This window comes from Arachis ipaensis, chromosome B9, assembly GCF_059453495.1.
Source record: "Arachis ipaensis isolate K30076 ecotype BB chromosome B9, ASM5945349v1, whole genome shotgun sequence".
Lineage (NCBI taxonomy): Eukaryota > Viridiplantae > Streptophyta > Magnoliopsida > Fabales > Fabaceae > Arachis > Arachis ipaensis.
Window position 1 is genome coordinate 101,209,520 of NC_142444.1, and position 20,393 is coordinate 101,229,912.

Consider the following 20,393-nt stretch of genomic DNA (forward strand, 5'->3'; position numbering starts at 1 on the left):
GCAGACGCGTGCTTGAGGTATTTCGCAACTGGCGCGGATGCGCAGAACGCGCGGACGCTTCAGTTTTGGCACAAGGTTGGCCCAATTGTGACACAACTCTCTGGTTTTTGTACCAAAGAATCCACATATCTCCGTCGGCGCGCGCGCGCACCGTGCGCTGGCGCGTCGATGGTTAAATTGCAAGGGTGCGCGCAGGCGGCATGTACGCAAACGCGTGGGTGCCTGGCGCGAGTTGGGCACAAAGTGGGCATGACTCTCGGGTATTTGGCCCAAGAATGGAATTTCGCCACCGGCGTGCGCGCACTGTGCGCTAGCGCGTCGGTGCCCTTCTTCAAAGAAAAAATTTTTGTTTTCTTTATCTTTTTCACATCCTATCTATATGAACATTCTACCTATCCAACAAAATCAACAAAGCTAGCATTTCTATGCATTCAATCAATCATCAAAAGATCACAAAATTCACAAGAAACTAAAGAATGCAAACAAGATGGTATAAACAAGGAAGTTCTTACCACGGTGGGGTGCCTCCCACCAAGCACTTTTCTTTAATGTCCTTAAGTTGGACGATCCTTTTGTTAAGCTTCCTCTCTTCTTGGTGCATCCTCAAATATGTACACCTCTAGCTCTTTTGGGGGCTTGCACCCATGGTACTTCTTCACTCTATGTCCATTCACTTTGAAAGTTGCTTCACTCTTGGGATCAAACAATTCCACCACTCCGTAGGGCTTCATCTCCTTCACCTTGAAAGGTCCTTCCCATCTAGAGCGGAGCTTGCCAGGAATAAATCGGAGCCTTGAGTTGTAGAGGAGGACCTCATCACCTTTTTGAAAGTCCTTCTTCCGGATGTGATGGTCATGGAATGCTTTAGTCTTTTCCTTGTAGATTCGGGCATTCTCATATGACTCGTTCCTCAAATACTCAAGCTCCTCTAGTTGTAACTTCCTAGCTTCACCCACCTTGGCTAAATCCATGCTGCACTGCTTTACCGCCCAATAGGCTCGATGCTCAATCTCCACCGGGAGGTGGCATGCCTTACCATAGACGATCCGGAAAGGACTCATCCCTATCAGAGTCTTGTAGGCCGTTCTATACGCCCATAGTGCATCTCCTAACCGGAAGCTCCAATCCTTTCTTTGCGGATTGACCACTTTCTCCAAGATTCTCTTGATTTCCCGGTTGGACACTTTTGCTTGTCCATTTGTTTGCGGATGATAAGAAGTAGCAACCTTATGTGACACTCCATAGCGCTTGAGCAATGCTTCTACCTTTCTATTACAAAAGTGGGATCCTTGGTCGCTCACGATTGCTCGTGGCGACCCATAACAGCATACAATGTGATTCCTAATGAAAGACACAACGGCATTGGTGTCGTCAAGGCGGGTAGGTATGGCCTCTACCCACTTTGATACGTAGTCAATCGCTAACAGAATATACAGATACCCACTAGAGTTGGGAAACGGTCCCATAAAGTCAATGCCCCATAAATCAAATATTTCACAGAACAACATAGGTTGTTGAGGCATTTCATCCTTTTGGGATGCGTTTCCTGACTTCTGACACTGATGGCAAGACACACATAACTGGTTAGCATCCTTGAATAAGGTTGGCCACCAGAATCCACAATTCAACACTTTTTTAGCGGTCCTTTGTGGGCCAAAGTGGCTGATGCCAGGACATTTTGGCCAGTTTCACGGACCTTTTCTTTACTATTTTTAAGGTAGTTTCATGCATTTTCTTAGAAAATAAGCTAGTTTTGGGTAGATATTCACTTACATCTTGATTCAAGCATAGATTGTGCACTTTACATGATTTCATGAGAATTTTGCATGAATTATATGACAAATTAGAGGATGCATGTCTCATGATTTAGATTAGAACTTTGATGCACTTTATTGCTTGATTTCAGGACAAAGGAAGCAAGGAAGAACCACGTTAGCAGCCACGTTAGTCTAACTAACATGACCACTAACGTGGAATGGGAGCTAGCTTGCAACGTTAATGAGAAAAGTAATCGCCAATAACGCTCTCGAAGCCATCATAACCCACGTTAAGAGTCACGTTAACTAAGTTAACGTGAACTCTAACGTGGAAGAAAGAAAATGGAGCCAACGTTAGTGACACTTACCTTTGTCACTAACGTTGGACCAAGCTCATAAGTGGCCACGTTAAGAGCCACGTTAACTTAGTTAACTTGAACTCTAACGTTAAGAAGCAAAAGAGAAGCCAACGTTAGTGACATTCACCTTTGTCACTAACGTTGGCCAAGCCTCCATAAGCCACGTTAACTCCCACGTTAACTTAGTTAACGTGGAAGCTAACGTGGAGAGAGCAATTGATAGCCAACGTTAGTGACACTTACCTTTGTCACTAACGTTGGGGTGAACCACCAAGAGCCACCATGAGCAACGTTAACTCCCACGTTAACTTAGTTAACGTGGATAAAGAGATGATGAGCCAACGTTAGTGACACTCACCTTTGTCACTAACGTTGGAGATGGCTAGCATGACTACGTTAGAAGCCACGTTAACTTAGTTAACGTGGACCTTAACGTGGGAAATAGGGGCACATTGGAACGTTAGTGACAAAGGTAAGTGTCATTAACGTTCTCGAAGAATTGGCACTGCTACGTTAGAAGCCACGTTAACCTAGTTAACGTGGACTCTAACGTAGGGACAAGGGAGGACTCTCCACGTTATTGGGAAAGGTAAGTCCCATTAACGTGTGCGAAGGACTAAGAGGCAACGTTAGTGGTCACGTTAGTGCCACTAACGTTGAAGTCAACGTGATCATATTTGGGTTAGGAACGTTAGTGAAAAAGGTGATTGTCACTAACGTTCTTGAACCCACACTTTCACTTAACGTTGACACCACTAACGTCCTGAGTCAAAGTCCGTGCATACTTCACCTTTTCTCTCTGCAAGCAAAGCTAAGCCCAATGAAAAGGATAACTGCTTCAAACTCAAGATTCAGAGGCCCATACCCAAGACTTGAAGAGCCAACTAGAAGATGAGAAGAGTAGTATATATAGGAATAGCTTTGAATTAGTTAGGGAGTTGGAAAGTTTAGGGAGCCTTTGGCATAGAACTACTCTTTGTATTTTACTTTCTCTGCACTTCTAGTTTTACTTTCATCATGTATTCTCCATCTTGGTTTTCATTTTCCAGAGCTATGGACAACTAAACCCCTTTCATTGTGTTAGGGAGCTCTGTTGTAATTTGATGGATCGATATTAGTTTTCATTCTCCTTCTTCTATCTTTTCTCTTGTTTTTACTAGAAAGCTTTCGATCTTCATCCAATTGGGTAGTTATCTTGGAAAAGAAACTATTCATACTTGGATCTCTTCTGAACCTTGAAAGAGGAATGAAGAGATCATGCTAGAAATGCTTTCTCATGCTGGACCAAATTGGGTTTGGATGGATATGTGACTATAATCCTACCAACACTTGATTTGGGAAATGCATGTGGTATAATCAGTGACCATACCTCATCTCTTCTCATGAGCAATTGAACAAGGACTTGGCTATTGATAAAGATTTGAGAGATTGAATTACCAAGAAATTAGAATTCGATCACTTAAGATTGACAAGGAGATCAATGAATGCATTGATTGAGAAAGAGATGAAAATGAACTTGATCCGGAGAATGCAACATCTCCTGAGCCCAATGAACTCCCCATTTCTGATCTTACCCATTCTCTTCAATTTCTGCCATTTACTTTTATGAGCAATTATCCCATTCCCGTTTAAGATTCTACAATTTACTTTCCGCCATTTACATTCAGCTCTTTATTTCTAGCATTTACTGTTTCTGCTATTTACTTTCCCGCCGTTTAATTTTCTACAAATCTCAAATCAAATTCTGGTTCGCTCAACTAGAACATTCCTTTAATTAAAGTTTCTTGATCAATCAATCTCTGTGGGATTCGACCTCATTCTATTGTGAGTTTTTACTTGACAACGAATTCGGTACACTTGCCGAAGAAAATTTGTTGAGAGACAAGTTTTGTGCGTATCAAGTTTATGGCGCCGTTGCCGGGGATTGATTTTGTATCAACAATGATTAAGTTGGAGGATCACTAGATTGAGCATTTGTTATTCTGTTGATTTAAATTTCTGTTTGAGCACTTTACTTTTGGTTTTAGTTGTTTTGTATTCCCATCCCTTTAACCCCTTTATTTCAGTTGTTTACACTCTGTTTCACTCACCCACTAATTGTTTGATATATTGCATCACTCACACTAACAGTAATTCTAACAGAATACTTTCTGGATCTGTTTCCTTGCTTGTAATTTGTTTGTTGTATGACAGGGAGGAGAAGCGGGGCTTCAACTTCCTTTGATTCTGAATCTGAGAGGACCTTCCTTAGATTAAGGAGGGAAACAAGAGAAAAAAGAGTAGTGGGTGCTGAGAAAGAGGAAGAGTACTTTGAACTAGACATGGAGGAGAATATGGAGAACCATCATGAAAAAGAGGCTCACAACCATGGCAGAGAAGGTCTAGCAAATCATGCTGGGCAAGAGAGAAGAGTTCTAGGCTCTTACATCAACCCAAACCCAGGAAACTGTGGAAGTAGCATCCAAAAGCCAACCATACATGCCAACAACTTTGAACTAAAACCACAGCTCATCACCTTTGTTCAGAACAACTGTTCATTCGGAGGAGGCGTCCAAGAAGACCCCAATCAACATCTAACCACCTTCCTGAGGATATGCGATACTGTGAAGTCTAATGGTGTTCATCCTGACACCTATAGACTACTTTTGTTCCATTTCTCACTCAAGGATAAGGCATCTAAATGGCTGGAATCCTTTCCTAAGGAGAGTTTGACAACCTGGGAAGATGTGGTGAACAAATTTTTAGCCAGATTCTATCCTCCTCAAAGAATCAACAGGCTGAGAGCTGAGGTTCAAACTTTCAGGCAGCAGGATGGTGAGACTCTATATGAAGCATGGGAGAGGTTTAAGGACCTAACAAGGAGGTGTCCACCAGATATGTTCAATGAATGGGTGTAGCTACACATTTTCTATAAAGGCCTTTCTTATGAATCAAAGAAAGCAGTAGACCACTCATCTGGGAGATCTCTGAACAAGAAGAAGACCATTGAGGAGGCCATAGATGTCATAGAAAATGTAGCAGAGAATGACTACTTCTATGCCTCCGAAAGAGGGAACACTAGAGGAGTGATGGAGCTAAACAATGTAGATGCTCTGCTGGCCCAAAACAAGCTCATTACCAAGCAATTAGCTGACCTCACCAAGAAGATGGAGAGGAACCAAGTAGCAGCAATCACCACCTCATCAACAACCCAAGAGGGAGTGAATGCAGAGGTAGAGAGTGAGCAGGAGCAAGCCAACTACATTGGGAATTTACCTAGACAAAATCATGACCCATACTCCAAGACCTACAACCCTGGATGGAGGAACCACCCAAACTTTGGGTGGGAAAATCAACAAGACCAAGGCCTAGATCAAAGACGTCCAAATCCCAACAATTTAGGTCACCAACATGCCACACCTAGACCATATCAGCACCTACATAACCACCCCTCTCAATACTTATACCAAGGGAAAACTAACCTTTCTCATCCATCCAACCGCAACCCACCATCATCTGATGACAGACTCTCGAAGATTGAAAACCTACTTGAAGGTATATGCAAAGAGATTTAAGACAGTAAAGCGTTCCGAGAAGAAGTGATGTCCAATATGCAGAATCAGGATGCTGCCATCAAGAAACTTGAGACACAAATTGGCTACCTATTCAAGCAAATTCCCAGCCACAACCTTCGCAGCAATACTAACTCAACCCAAAGGGAGGAGTGTCAGGCTATCATCCTTCAGAGTGGGAAGGAACTGAAGGAAACCCCCCAGAAACCACAAGAAAAGGACTCAAATGAAAAGGAAGAAGAGCAGGATGGAGCTCGAGTTCCCACTTTGAGTTCACAAAAAGGGGAAGGAGTGCTGAAGCCAGACGTCCCAAGAGTCTCATACCCTCAGCAATTAAAGAAGAAGGGGGATGACAGCCAGTTCTTGAGATTTTTGGAAATCTTCAAGAAACTACAAATCAACATACCTTTTGCTGAAGCAATAGAGCAAATTACCCCTCTACGCCAAGTTTTTAAAGGAGCTAATGACTAAGAATAAAAGCTGGAAGAACAGCGAGACTGTGATACTAACCGAAGAATGTAGTGCTATCATTCAGCATAAACTACCCCAGAAATTGAAGGATCCAGGGAGCTTTCAGATGCCTTGTATCATAGGGGAAATCACAGTGAAAAAGGCTCTATGTGACTTAGGAGCCAGCATAAATTTGATGTCGTTAGCCATGATGAGAAAAATGAAGATTGAAGAGGCTAAACCAACAAAGATGGCCCTACAACTGGCAGACAGATCGTTCAAGTTCCCTCATGGCGTAGTAGAAGATTTGCTGGTGAAAGTGGGAGATTTCATCTTCCCAGCAGACTTTGTAGTGCTGGACATGCAGGAGGAAACCAAGGCTTCCATCATCCTGGGAAGGCCGTTCTTGGCCACTGCTGGAGCTGTCATTGATGTACAAAAGGGGGACCTCACCCTGAGATTACACAATGAAAAGATGACATTCAATGTGTTCAAAGCCATGAGTTACCCACCAGAACAATTGGGAGAATGTATGAGGTTGGACTCACTTGAAGATGCAATGTAGGAGAGTTTTGAAGAAGAAGAACCTGAAGGGTTAACAGAGGAGGAGTCAACGTTTAGTGAAGATATTGCAACAGTAGAGATTCATATACAAGGGGCATCAAAAGAAGAGAACGAAAAGTCAGAAGCACCCAAACTTGAACTCAAAGCACTGCCACCCACTCTCAAATATGCATACTTAGGAGAAAATGAAAGTTACCCAGTGATCATAAGCTCGTGCCTCAGCCAAGATCAAGAGGATGAACTACTCAAAGTATTGCGAAAGCACAAGGATGCCATTGGATGGACTCTTGCTGACCTGAAAGGAATAAGTTCAGCCATATGCATGCATAAGATACTACTGGAAGATGATGCCAAACCATCCATTCAATCCCAAAGGAGGCTGAACCCAATCATGAAGGAAGTGGTACAAAAAAAAGTTATGAAGTTATGGCAGGAAGGGGTAATCTACCCGATCTCAGACAGCCCCTGGGTCAGCCCCGTGCATGTCGTGCCCAAAAAGGGAGGAATCACTGTAGTTCCCAATGGGAAGAACGAACTAATTCCTACAAGGACCGTCACAGGATGGCAGATATGTATAGACTATCGGAAACTCAATGAGGCTACACGAAAGGACCATTTCCCCCTCCCATTTATGGATCAGATGTTGGAAAGACTCGTAGGACATGCATATTACTGTTTTCTTGATGGTTATTCAGGATATAACCAAATAGTGGTTGATCCTAGAGACCAAGAGAAAACTTCATTTACCTGTCCATATGGAGTGTTTGCCTACAGGCGCATGCCATTTGGGCTATGTAATGCACCTGCGACTTTCCAGCACTGCATGCTTTCTATCTTCTCAGATATAATAGAGAAATTCATTGAAGTTTTTATGGATAATTTCTCGGTATTTGGAGATTCCTTTACTAGCTGCCTGAGTCACCTTGCCTTAGTATTGAAAAGGTGCCAAGAGACCAATCTGGTCTTGAACTGGGAGAAATGTCACTTTATGGTGACAGGAGGAATAGTCCTTGGCCATAAGGTCTCTAACCAAGGCATTGAAGTGGACAGGGCTAAAGTGGAACTTATTGAAAAACTGCCTCCACCTAGTGATATCAAGGCAATTAGGAGCTTTTTAGGGCATGCTGGCTTTTACAGAAGATTTATTAAAGATTTTTCAAAGATAGCCAAGCCCTTAAGCAATCTCCTTATATCTGATACACCATTTATCTTCGATGAATCATGCATGCTAGCATTTGAAAATTTGAAAATAAGGTTGTCCTCTGCTCCTATCATTTCCCCACCTGATTGGAACTTACCATTTGAATTGATGTGTGATGCATCTGATTTTGCAGTTGGGGCAGTGTTAGGACAGAGGAAAGATAACTTAGTCCATGTGATATACTATGCTAGCAAAGTCCTCAATGATACTCAAAGAAATTATACCACTACTGAAAAGGAGTTGCTAGCAATAGTTTTTGCATTTGACAAGTTTAGATCGTACCTCATCGGTGCTAAAGTGATTGTTTTCACAGATCACACAGCACTTAAATACTTGTTTGCCAAGCAAGAATCAAAACCAAGACTAATAAGATGGATCTTATTGTTGCAGGAATTCAATATTGAAATCAGAGACAAGAAAAGAGTAGAGAAAAGGTAGCAGATCACCTATCCAGAATCCCTCATGAGGAAAGTGGAACACATGATACAAGTGTGAACGAGCTCTTCCTCGATGAGCAGCTGATGACAGTTCAGAAAGCACCATGGTTCGCAGACATTGCCAACTTCAAGGCAACTGCAGCCTTACCTCCAGAGATCAATAAACATCAAAAAAGGAAGCTCATGAATGATGCAAAATACTTTGTCTGGGATGAGCCATATCTCTTCAAGAAGTGCTCAGATGGAATCCTTAGAAGATGTGTTTCGGAAGAAGAAGGACGAGAGGTCCTATGGAATTGCCATGGCTCATGCTATGGAGGCCACTTTTGAGGGGACAGAACTGCAGCAAAGGTGTTACAAAGCGGATTCTTTTGGCCCACCCTTTTCAAGGATGCCAAAGAACTAGTAAAGAGCTGCAATGAATGTCAAAGATCTGGAAACTTACCCAAAAGAAATGAGATGCCACAAAATTTCATCTTGGAACTAGAACTGTTTGATATGTGGGGAATCAATTTCATGGGACCATTCCCAACCTCATATTCAAACGAGTACATCTTGGAATCAGTGGATTACGTTTCCAAGTGGGTAGAGGCTATTGCAACCCCAACGAATGACAACAAGGTGGTCATGAACTTCCTCAGGAAGAATATCTTTAGCCGGTTTGGAGTCCCACAAGCACTCATCAGTGATGGAGGGAGCCATTTTTGTAACAGACCACTAGAAGCTCTTCTCCTATGATATGGGGTAAAACACAAGGTGGCCACGCCTTACCATGCCCAAACAAGTGGGCAAACGGAGATATCCAACAGAGAGCTAAAGAGGATTCTGGAAAAGACTGTGGGAGCATCAAGAAAGGATTGGTCAAAGAAGCTGGATGATGCTCTTTGGGCATACAGAACAACATTCAAAACTCCACTTGGAATGTCCCCATATCAACTGGTGTATGGTAAAGCTTGTCATTTACCACTGGAGCTAGAACACAAAGCTCTCTGAGCTCTCAAGATACTAAATTTTGACAACATTGCTGCTGGTGCAAAGAGGATCCTGCAACTGCAAGAGATGGAGGAATTTAGATCTCAAGCCTATGAAAATGCCAAGATTTATAAAGAAAAGGCGAAGAGAAGACATGACCTGCATCTGGCACCAAGGAGTTTTGAAAAGGGGCAACAAATACTCCTTTACAACTCCAAATTGAGACTGTTCCCTGGTAAACTTAAGTCAAGGTGGTCTGGACCCTTCCTTGTGGTGCGCAGAAATTGTGACTACACTTTGATTATGTAAAATTCATCGCTCTTTCTTTCCCTCGTAATGGCGCCAAAAACATGATGCCAATACCATGGTTCACAACTTCGCACAACTAACCAGCAAGTGCACTGGGTCGTCCAAGTAATACCTTACGTGAGTAAGGGTCGAATCCCATGGAGATTGTTTGTATGAAGCAAGCTATGGTCACCTTGTAAATCTCAGTCAGGTGGATATAAAATAGTAATGGGGTTTTCGAAAATAATTAATAAAATAGTCATAGAAATACTTATGTAAATCATTGGTGAGAATTTCAGATAAGCGAATAGAGATGCTTTCGTTCCTCTAAACCTCTGCTTTCCTGCTATCTTCATCCAATCAGTCTTACTCCTTTCCATGGCTGGCTTTATGTAATGCATCACCATTGTCAATGGCTACTTTCGGTCTTCTCTCAGGAAAATGATCCAAATGCCCTGTCATGGCATGGCTAATCGTCTAGAGGCATCACCCTTGTCAATGGTTACATCCTATCCTCTCAGTGAACATGGTCAACGCACCCTGTCACGGCATGGCTATTCATCTGTCGGTTCTCGATCATACTGGAATAGGATTTACTATCCTTTTGCGTCTGTCACTACGCCCAGCAATCGCGAGTTTGAAGCTCGTCACAGTCATTCAATCATTGAATCCTACTCGGAATACCACAGACAAGGTTTAGACTTTCCGGATTCTCTTGAATGCTGCCATCAATCTAGCTTATACCACGAAGATTCTGGTTAAGAGATCTAAGAGACACTCATTCAATCAAAAGTAGAACGAAAGTGGTTGTCAGGCACACGTTCATGGGGAATGATGATGATTGTCACGTTCATCACATTCAGGTTGAAGTGCGAATGAACATCTTAGAAGCGAAATAAGATGAATTGAATAGAAAACAGTAGTACTTTGCATTAGTCTTTGAGGAACAGCAGAGCTCCACACCTTAATCTATGGAGTGTAGAAACTCTACCGTTAAAAATACATAAGTGAAAGGTCCAGGCATGGCCGAATGGCCAGCCCCTCTGATCTAAGAACCAGGCGTCCAAAGATGATTCCTCCGATTCAAAGATGTCTAATACAATAGTAAAAGGTCCTATTTATAATAAACTAGCTACTAGGGTTTACAGAAGTAAGTAATTGATGCATAAATCCACTTTCGGGGCCCACTTGGTGTGTGCTTGGGCTGAGCTTGAGTGTTGCACGTGTAGAGGTCCTTCTTGGAGTTGAACACCAGCTTTTGTGCCAGTTTGGGCATTGAACTCCACTTTGCAACTTGTTTCTGGCGCTGGACGCCAGAATTGGGCAGAGAGCTGTCGTTGAATGGCAGTTTGCGTCGTCTAAACTTGGGCAAAATATGGACTACTATACATTGCTAGAAAACCCTAGATGTCTACTTTCCAACGCAATTGGAAGCGCGCCATTTCGAGTTTTGTAGCTCCAGAAAATCCACTTTGAGTGCAGGGAGGTCAGAATCCAACAACATCAGCAGTCCTTCTTCAACCTCTGAATCTGATTTTTGCTCAAGTCCCTCAATTTCAGTCAGAAAATACCTGAAATCACAGAAAAACACACAAACTCATAGTAAAGTCCAGAAATGTGAATTTAACATAAAAACTAATGAAAACGTCCCTAAAAGTAACTAGATCCTACTAAAAACATACTAAAAACAATGCCAAAAAGCGTATAAATTATCCGCTCATCACAACACCAAACTTAAATTGTTGCTTGTCCCCAAGCAACTGAAAATCAAATAGGATAAAAAGAAGAGAATATACTATAAATTCCAAACTATCAATGAAACATAGCTCCAATCAAATGAGCGGGACTTATAGCTTTTTGCCTCTTGAATAGTTTTGGCATCTCACTTTATCCATTGAGGTTCAGAATGATTGGCATCTATAGGAACTCAGAGTTCAGATAGTGTTATTGATTCTCCTAGTTCAGTATGATGATTCTTGAACACAGCTATTTTATAAGTCTTGGCCGTGACCCTAAGCACTTTGTTTTCCAGTATTACCACCAGATATATAAATGCCACAGACACATAATTGGGTGAACCTTTTCAGATTGTGACTCAGCTTTGCTAAAGTCCCCAATTAGAGATGTCCAGGGTTCTTAAGCACACTCTTTTTTTGCTTTGGACCTTGACTTTAACCGCTCAGTCTCAAGTTTTCACTTGACACCTGCACGCCACAAGCACATGGTTAGGGACAGCTTGGTTTAGCCGCTTAGACCAGGATTTTATTCCTTTAGGCCCTCCTATCCACTGATGCTCAAAGCCTTGGGATCCTTTTTATTTGCCCTTGCCTTTTGGTTTTAAGGGTTATTGGCTTTTTGCTCTTGCCTCTTGGTTTTAATAGCTTTTGGCTTTTTCTGCTTGCTTTTTCTTTTTCTTTCTATATTTTTTTTCTGCAAGCTTTGTTCTTTGCTGCTTTTTCTTGCTTCAAGAATCATTTTTATGATTTTTTAGATTATCAAATAACATGTCTCCTAGTCATCATTCTTTCAAGAGCCAACATATTTAACATTCATGAACAACAACTTCAAAAGACATATGCACTGTTCAAGCATACATTTAGAAAACAAGAAGCATTGTCACCACATCAGTATAATTAAACTAAGTTCAAGGATAAATTCGAAACTCATGTACTTCTTGTTCTTTTGAATTAAAACATTTTTCATTTAAGAGAGGTGATGGATTCATAGGACATTCATAACTTTAAGACATAGTTACTAACTACTAATGATCATGTAATGAAGACACAAACATAGATAAGCACATAACATAGAAAACGAAAAACAGAAGAAATAAGAACAAGGAATGAATCCACCTTAGTGATGGTGGCGTTTCCTTCTTGAGGAACCAATGATGTCCTTGAGCTCTTCTATGTCTTTTCCTTGTTTTTGTTGCTCCTCCCTCATTGCTTTTTGATCTTCTCTTATTTCATGAAGGATGATGGAGTGCTCTTGATGTTCCACCCTTAGTTGTCCCATATTGGAACTCAATTCTCCTAGGGAGGTGTTGATTTGCTCCCAATAGTTTTGTGGAGGAAAGTGCATTTGAGGCATCTCCGGGATCTCATGGTGATGAGCTTCATACGCCACTTGAGCTCCATGAATGGGCTCTCTTGCTTGCTCCATCTTTTTCTTAGTGATGGGCTTGTCCTCTTTAATGAGGATATCTCCTTCTATGTCAATCCCAGCCGAATTGCATAGGTGGCAAATGAGGTGAGGAAAGGCTAACCTTGCCATAGTGGAGGACTTGTCAGCCACCTTGTAGAGTTCTTGAGGTATAATCTCATGAACTTCCACCTCTTCTCCAATCATGATGCTATGGATCATGATGGCCCGGTCTATAGTAACTTCAGACCGGTTGCTAGTGGGAATGATTGAGCATTGAATGAACTCCAACCATCCTCTAGCTACAGGCTTAAGGTCCAATCTTCTTAGTTGAACTGGCTTGCCTTTGGAGTCAATCTTCCATTGAACTCCTTCTACACATATGTCCATAAGGACTTGGTCCAACCTTTGATCAAAGTTGACTCTCCTTGTGTAGGGGCGTGCGTTCTCTTCCATGTTTTCCAAGTTGAACACCAACCTCACATTTTCCGGACTAAAATCTAAGTATTTCCCCCAAACCATTGTAACATAGTTCTTTAGATCCGGGTTCTTACATTGATCATGGTTCTTGGTGATCCATGCATTGGCATAGAACTCTTGAACCATTAGGATGCCGACTTGTTGGATGGGATTTGTTAAAACTTCCCAACCTCTTCTTTGAATTTCATGTCGGATCTCCGGATACTCATTTCTTTTGAGTTTGAAAGGGACCTCAGGGATCACCTTCTTCTTGGCCACAACATCATAGAAGTGGTCTTGATGAGCTTTGGAGATGAATCTTTCCATCTCCCATGACTCGGATGTGGAAGCTTTTGTCTTCTCTTTCCCCTTTCTAGAGGATTCTCCGATCTTAGGTGCCATCAATGGTAATGGAAAAACAAAAAGCTTATGCTTTTACCACACCAAACTTAGAATTTTGCTCGCCCTCGAGCAAGAGAAGAAAGAATAGATGAAGAAGAAGAAAAAATGGAGGAGAGGGAGAAGGGGTTGTGTTTCGGCCAAGAAGAGAAGAGAGGGTTGTGTTGTGTGAAAATGAGGAAGAATGGAAGGCTTTATATAGGGGAGGGAGGGGGGATTAAGTTTCGGCCATGTAGGGTGGGTTTAGGTGGGAAATTGATTTTGAATTTTGAAGGTAGGTGGAGTTTATGAGGTAGGTTTATGGGGAAGAGTGGATGGATGTGAGTGGTGAAGAGGTGATGGGGAAGAGGGATTGAGGTGATTGGTGAAGGGTTTTGGGGAAGAGTGTTTATGGGATTGTGTGAAAGAGGGGTGAGAAGAAGTGAGTGGAGGTAGGTGGGGATCCTGTGGGGTCCACAGATCCTGAGATGATCCTGTAGGGTCCACAGATCCTGAGGTGTTCAAGGAATTACAACCTTGCACCAAATTAGGCATGTAAAATGCCCTTGCACACAACTCTGGGCGTTCAGCGCCAGGTTGGTGCCCATTTTGGGCGTTCAACGCCCATTTACTGGCCATTTCTGGCGTTGAACGCCAGAACCATGCTTGTTCTGGGCGTTCAGCGCCAGCTCCTCTCCAGGGTGCATTTCTGGCGTTCAGCGCCCAGATGATGCCCATTTTGGGCGTTCAGCGCCCAGACACTGCCCATTTTGGGCGTTCAGCGCCAGAACCATGCTCTGTTCTGGCGTTGAACGCCAAGCAGATCCTTCCTCCAGGGTGTGATTTTTCTTCTGCTGTTTTTGATTCCGTTTTCAATTTCTATATTTATTTTGTGACTCCACATGATCATGAACCTATAAAGACATATAACTAAGAAAAATATTGTTAGATAAATAAAAATTGGGTTGCCTCCCAACAAGCGCTTCTTTAATGTCAATAGCTTGACAGTGGGCTCTCATGGAGCCTCACAGATGTTCAGAGCATTGTTGAGACTCTCCAACACCAAACTTAGAGTTTGGATATGGGAGTTCAACCCCAAACTTAGAGTTTGGTTGTGGCCTCCCAACACCAAACTTAGAGTTTGACTGTGGGGGCTTTGTTTGACTCTGCTTTGAGAGAAGCTTTTTCTGCTTCCTTTCCATGGATGCAGAGAGAGATCCTTGAGTTGTAAACACAAGGTTGTCCTCATTCACTTGAAGGATTAATTCTCCCCTGTCCACATCAATCACAGCTCTTGCTGTGGCTAGGAAAGGTCTTCCTAGGATGATGGATTCATCCTCTTCCTTTCCAGTATCCAGGACTATGAAATCAGCAGGGATGTAAAGGCCTTCAACCTTTACTAACACGTCCTCTACTTGTCCATAAGCCTGTTTTCTTGAATTGTCTGCCATCTCTAATGAGATTTTAGCAGCTTGCACCCCATAGATTCCCAGTTTCTCTATTACAGAGAGGGGCATGAGGTTTATTCCTGAACCAAGGTCACACAGAGCCTTAAAGATCACGGTGCCTATGGTACAAGGTATTATGAACTTTCCAGGATCCTGTCTCTTCTGAGGCAATGTCAGTTGATCCAGATCACTTAGTTCATTGGTAAACAAGGGAGGTTCATCTTCCCAAGTTTTAATACCAAATAATTTGGCATTCAGCTTCATGATTGCACCAAGAAACTTGGCAGTTTGCTCTTCAGTAACATCCTCATTCTCTTCAGAAGAGGAATACTCATCAGAGCTCATGAATGGTATAAGGAGGTTCAATGGAATCTCTATGGTCTCTAGATGAGCCTCAGAGTCTTTTGGTTCCTCAGAGGGAAACTCCTTATTGATCACTGGACGTCCCAGGAGGTCTTCCTCCTTGGGATTCACGTCCTCTCCTTCCCTTACAGGTTCGGCCATGGTGCTTATATCAATGGCCTTGCACTCTCCTTTTGGATTTTCTTCTGTATTGCTTGGGAGAGTACTAGGAGGGATTTCAGTGATCCTTTTACTCAGCTGGCCCACTTGTGCTTCCAAATTTCTAATGGAAGACCTTGTTTCATTCATGAAACTCACAGTGACCTTAGATAGATCAGAGACTAAATTTGCTAAATTAGAAGTATTTTGTTCAGAGTTCTCTGTCTGTTGCTGAGTGGATGATGGAAAAGGTTTATTATTGTTAAACCTGTTTCTTCCACCATTATTAAAGCCTTGTTGAGGCTTTTGATCCTTCCATGAGAAATTTGGATGATTTCTCCATGATGAGTTATAGGTGTTTTCATAAGGTTCACCTAAGTAATTCACCTCTGCTATTGCAGGGTTCTGAGGATCATAAGCTTCTTCTTAAGGAGAAGCCTCTTGAGTACTGTTGGATGCAGCTTGCATTCCATTCAGACTCTGAGAAATCATATTGACTTGCTGAGTTAATATTTTGTTCTGAGCCAATATGGCATTCAGAGTATCAACTTCAAGAACTCCCTTCTTTATAGGCGTCCCATTATTCACAGGATTCCTTTCAGAAGTGTACATGAACTGGTTATTTGCAACCATGTCAATGAGTTCTTGAGCTTCTGCAGGCGTTTTCTTTAGGTGAATGGATCCACCTGCAGAAGTATCCAATGACATCTTTGATAGCTCAGATAAACCATCATAGAATATATCTAGGATGGTCCATTCTGAAAGCATGTCAGAAGGACACTTTTTGGTCAGCTGCTTGTATCTTTCCCAAGCTTCATAGAGGGATTCACCATCTTTTTGTTTGAAGGTTTGAATATCCACTCTAAGCTTGCTCAGCTTTTGAGGAGGAAATAACTTGGCTAAGAAAGACGTGACCAGCTTATCCCAAGAGTTCAGGCTATCTTTAGGTTGAGAGTCCAACCATATTCTAGCTCTGTCTCTTACAGCAAATGGGAAAAGCATGAGCCTGTAGATTTTAGGATCTACTCTATTAATCTTAACAGTATCACAGATCTGCAAGAAATCAGTTAAGAACTGAAAAGGATCTTCAGATGGAAGTCCATGAAACTTGCAGTTCTGCTGCATCAGAGAAACTAGCTGAGGTTTCAGCTCAAAGTTGTTTGCTCCAATGGCAGGAATGGAGATGCTTCTTCCATGTAGATTGGAATTAGGTGCAGTAAAGTCACCAAGCATTCTCCTTGCATTATTTTTGTTGGGTTCGGCTGCCATCTCCTTTACTTTTTCGAAATTTTCAATAAGGTTGTCTCTGGACTGTTGTAATTTAGCTTCTCTTAGTTTCCTCTTCAGAGTCCTTTCAGGTTCTGGGTCAGCTTCAACAAGAATGCCTTTTTCTTTGTCCCTGCTCATAAGAAAGAGAAGAGAAAAAGAAAAGAAGAGGAATCCTCTATGTCACAGTAAGGAGGTTCTTTATTGTTAGTAGAAAAGAAGAAGAAGAAAAATTCGAACACAGATAGAAGAGGGGGTTCAAATTTGGTGAGTGATGTGAGGAAGAGATGTTAGTAGATGAATAAATAAATAGAATAAGATGAGAGAGGGAGAGGATTTTCGAAAATAATTTTTGAAAAGGAGTTAGTGATTTTCGAAAACAGTTTTTGAAAAAGGTTAGTAATTTTCGAAAATTAAAATTAAAAATTAAAATAATTAATTAATTAAAAAGAAATTTTGAAAAAGAGGGAAGATGTTTTCGAAAATTAGAGAGAGAGAGTTAGTTAGGTGGTTTTGAAAAAGATAAGAAACAAACAAAAAGTTAGTTAGTTAGTTGAAACAAATTTTGAAAAGATAAGAAGTTAAGAAGTTAGAAAAGATATTTTGAAATCATTTTTTTTTTGAAAAAGATAAGATAAGAAGATATTTTTGAAAAGATATGATTGAAATTGGTTTTGAAAAAGGTTTGATTTTTTTTTTAAATCACAATTAATGACTTGATTCACAAGAAATCACAAGATATGATTATAGAACTTAAAGTTTGAATCTTTCTTAAGAAGTAAGTAACAAACTTGAAATTTTTGAATCAAAACATTAATTGTTATTGTTATTTTCGAAAATTTGATATAAAAATAAGAAAAAGATTTTTGAAAAATATTTTTGGAATTTTCGAAAATAACTATGAAAAAGATTTGATTTTTGAAAAAGATTTTGAAAAAGATAATATTTTTAAATTGAAAATTTGATTTGACTCATAAAAACAACTAGATTTTAAAAATTTTTGAAAAAGTCAAATCTAATTTTCGAATTTATGAGAGAGAAAAAGGGAAAGATATTTTTTTTATTTTTTAATTTTTAATGAAGAGAGAGAAAAACAAGAAACTGATGGATCAAAACAATGAATGCATGCAAGAATGCTATGAATGTCAAGATTAACACCAAGAACACTATGAATGTTAAGATGAACACCAAGAACATATTTTTGAAAAATTTTTAATGCAAAGAAAACATGTAAGACACCAAACATAGAATTCTTTAATGCTTAGACATAAAGAATTCAGGAATGCATATGAAAAACACGAAAAGACACAAAACATGCAAATGCAAAGATCAAACAAGAAGACTTACCAAGAACAACTTGAAGATCATGAAGAACACTATGAATGCATGAGAATTTTCAAAAAATGCAAGATGCACATGCAATTAACACCAAACTTATAACATGACTCAAGACTCAAACAAGAACGGGCCTGCTACACATACAAGTATCCAAGCTTCCAAGTTGGCCCAGCCCAAATCGAAGACACGCGCATAAGGAAGCATAACATGGCGCGTCAAAATCACGCGCTCAACACAAACAGTTACGTATGGCAGACTCTTCCACTTCCTCCACTTCTTCCACTTCTCAAAACGCTTCGAAACCAAGGAAACACTCCCAATTTCGAGCAAAAATCAAAGTTCAAAATATAGAAATCGTTGTTCGAAACCTCCATCAAAACAACATCAAACTCTCCGTGAAGAATCTGAAGACAAAACGAAGCAAATACACTCAACGTAAGTTCATCAAGAAAACCTCCCAATTTTAGTTTTCTTCTACGTCGTTCTTCTCTAGGGTTTACTGTGCTATTATTCTTGCTTCTTTGTCACACTGTTCTAAGTTCTACGTCATTCTTCTAAGTTTTACGTCGTTCTACATTCTTGTTCTAAGTTCTCTTGCTACTGTTGTTGATTTTTGGGGCTTTATTCCGTAGATTGGGGGTTGTATACTGTTTGAACTTGTAATGTGACTTGATATTGATGCATGTTTGAGTGATATCTCACTGATATATATGAATGTATCTGAATAATTTCAATGGGTGTATCTCACTGTTATCAATGGGTGTATCTGATTCTTACATATGGGTGTATCTTACTCTTATCAATGGGTGTATCTGACTCATATATGCGTGTATCTTACTGATATCTGAATTAATTTGATATTGAAGCATGTTTGAGTGATAACTGACTGATATATATGGATTTATATGAATAATATCTATGGGTGTATCTCCCTGTTAACAATGAGTGTATCGGATTCTTACATATGGGTGTATCTTACTGTTATTAGACCTTGTAATGTTGCTTGATATTGAAACATGTTTGACTGATATATATGAATGTATCTGAATAATTTCAATGGGTGTATCTCACTGTTATCAATGGGTGTATCTGATTCTTACATATGGGTGTATCTTACTGTTACTAATGGGAATATATTTGTGTGTATTTTTTGTTTCAGACAAAATGGCAGCAAGAAACCAAACGAAAGACCTTAAGTGTGCCACACATCTCCTGAGTGATAAGTTCAGAAACATGGCTGAGGAGAAGAAGGCAATTGTCAGGGATCTCGGATTTGGTGGGTTGATGCATGTCCCACCTCTAAGGGTGGATCACCAACTCTTAAGGGAACTGGCAAACAACTTCAAACTTGGGGAGAACAAACTGAAGACAGGATATGGTTCTTTCCAAATAACACCAAAGACAATAGGTGATGCGCTTGGCATCAATGCAACAGGTAACTAGCTCAAAATTATAGGTGTATATTAAGTTCATGCTTGGGTGTATTTAAGGTTGATGCTTGGGTGTTTTTGAACCGATTTTGATACTTTGTTGTTTTCTTTTTTGTAGGAAATCTGTTTCCTGAGAAAGTTGAGTATAAGCAACTTTATAAGCAACTTTCTGATGATGACAAAATAATTTATAGAAGATTCCAGGGTAAGACCCTCAAAAGTCTTACCGATGAAATGATGGAAATCGGCGTTGGCAGCGAAGAGGAACGCCTGATGTTCAAGAGGATATTCATCCTCTACATACAGATGGCGTTCCTTTTGCTAACGACGATAAACAAAATATCGCCCGTGCACCTCGCCCCAATTTTTAAGATGGACGGCATATCGGAGAGAAACTGGGGGGCGCATGTTTTGACCTTCTTGATCAAAGGCATCACAGACTACCAGGATAAGAAGAAGAAGGCAATTGATGGCTGCCTCTTTGCCCTCATGATAATATACTTTCATCTTTCTGAAAACAAAGGCAAGAAGAGGGCTGAAAGACCACCAAAGCCTTGGATTGCCAACTGGACTAAGGAGAAGTTGGTGGAAAGAATGACTGCAGAAAAAGAAGAAATTTTGGTAAGTAAACATAATATGTTGCTTCTATATTTACCTGAATGCTGCTAGCTAAAATATCTCATGTTTCAGGGAATTGTGAAGATGGCGGAGACAAGAGCAAGAGAAAAAATGAAAGAAAAAGAAAAAAAAGAAAAAAAACAAGAAATCAAAAAAACAAAAAAAAGGAAGGCGAGTCCAACATCGTCTTCGGAGACAGAAACAGCTACTGACAGTGACACTTCTACCTCTGAGT

The 20,393-nt window shown here is 40.7% G+C and overlaps 1 protein-coding gene and 2 non-coding genes across 3 annotated transcripts; 2 read left to right on the forward strand and 1 right to left on the reverse strand.

Moving 5' to 3' along the window:
- Positions 1-4,890: 4,890 nt before the first annotated feature.
- On the reverse strand, positions 4,891-4,997 carry LOC148545654 (small nucleolar RNA R71). Its single transcript, XR_015900799.1, has one exon. It is a non-coding gene; the product is annotated as a small nucleolar RNA R71 (small nucleolar RNA).
- An 11,271-nt stretch (positions 4,998-16,268) lies between these two features.
- LOC148545655 (small nucleolar RNA R71) lies at positions 16,269-16,376 on the forward strand. Its single transcript, XR_015900235.1, has one exon. It is a non-coding gene; the product is annotated as a small nucleolar RNA R71 (small nucleolar RNA).
- Positions 16,377-18,528: 2,152 nt separating this feature from the next.
- On the forward strand, positions 18,529-20,240 carry LOC110267037 (uncharacterized). Its single transcript, XM_088499080.1, has 4 exons — positions 18,529-18,545; positions 19,270-19,545; positions 19,659-20,121; positions 20,231-20,240. Exons 2-4 carry the CDS (start codon positions 19,275-19,277, stop codon positions 20,238-20,240), a joined length of 744 nt encoding a protein of 247 aa, XP_088355206.1. The 5' UTR covers positions 18,529-18,545; positions 19,270-19,274.
- The last annotated feature ends 153 nt before the right edge of the window (positions 20,241-20,393 follow it).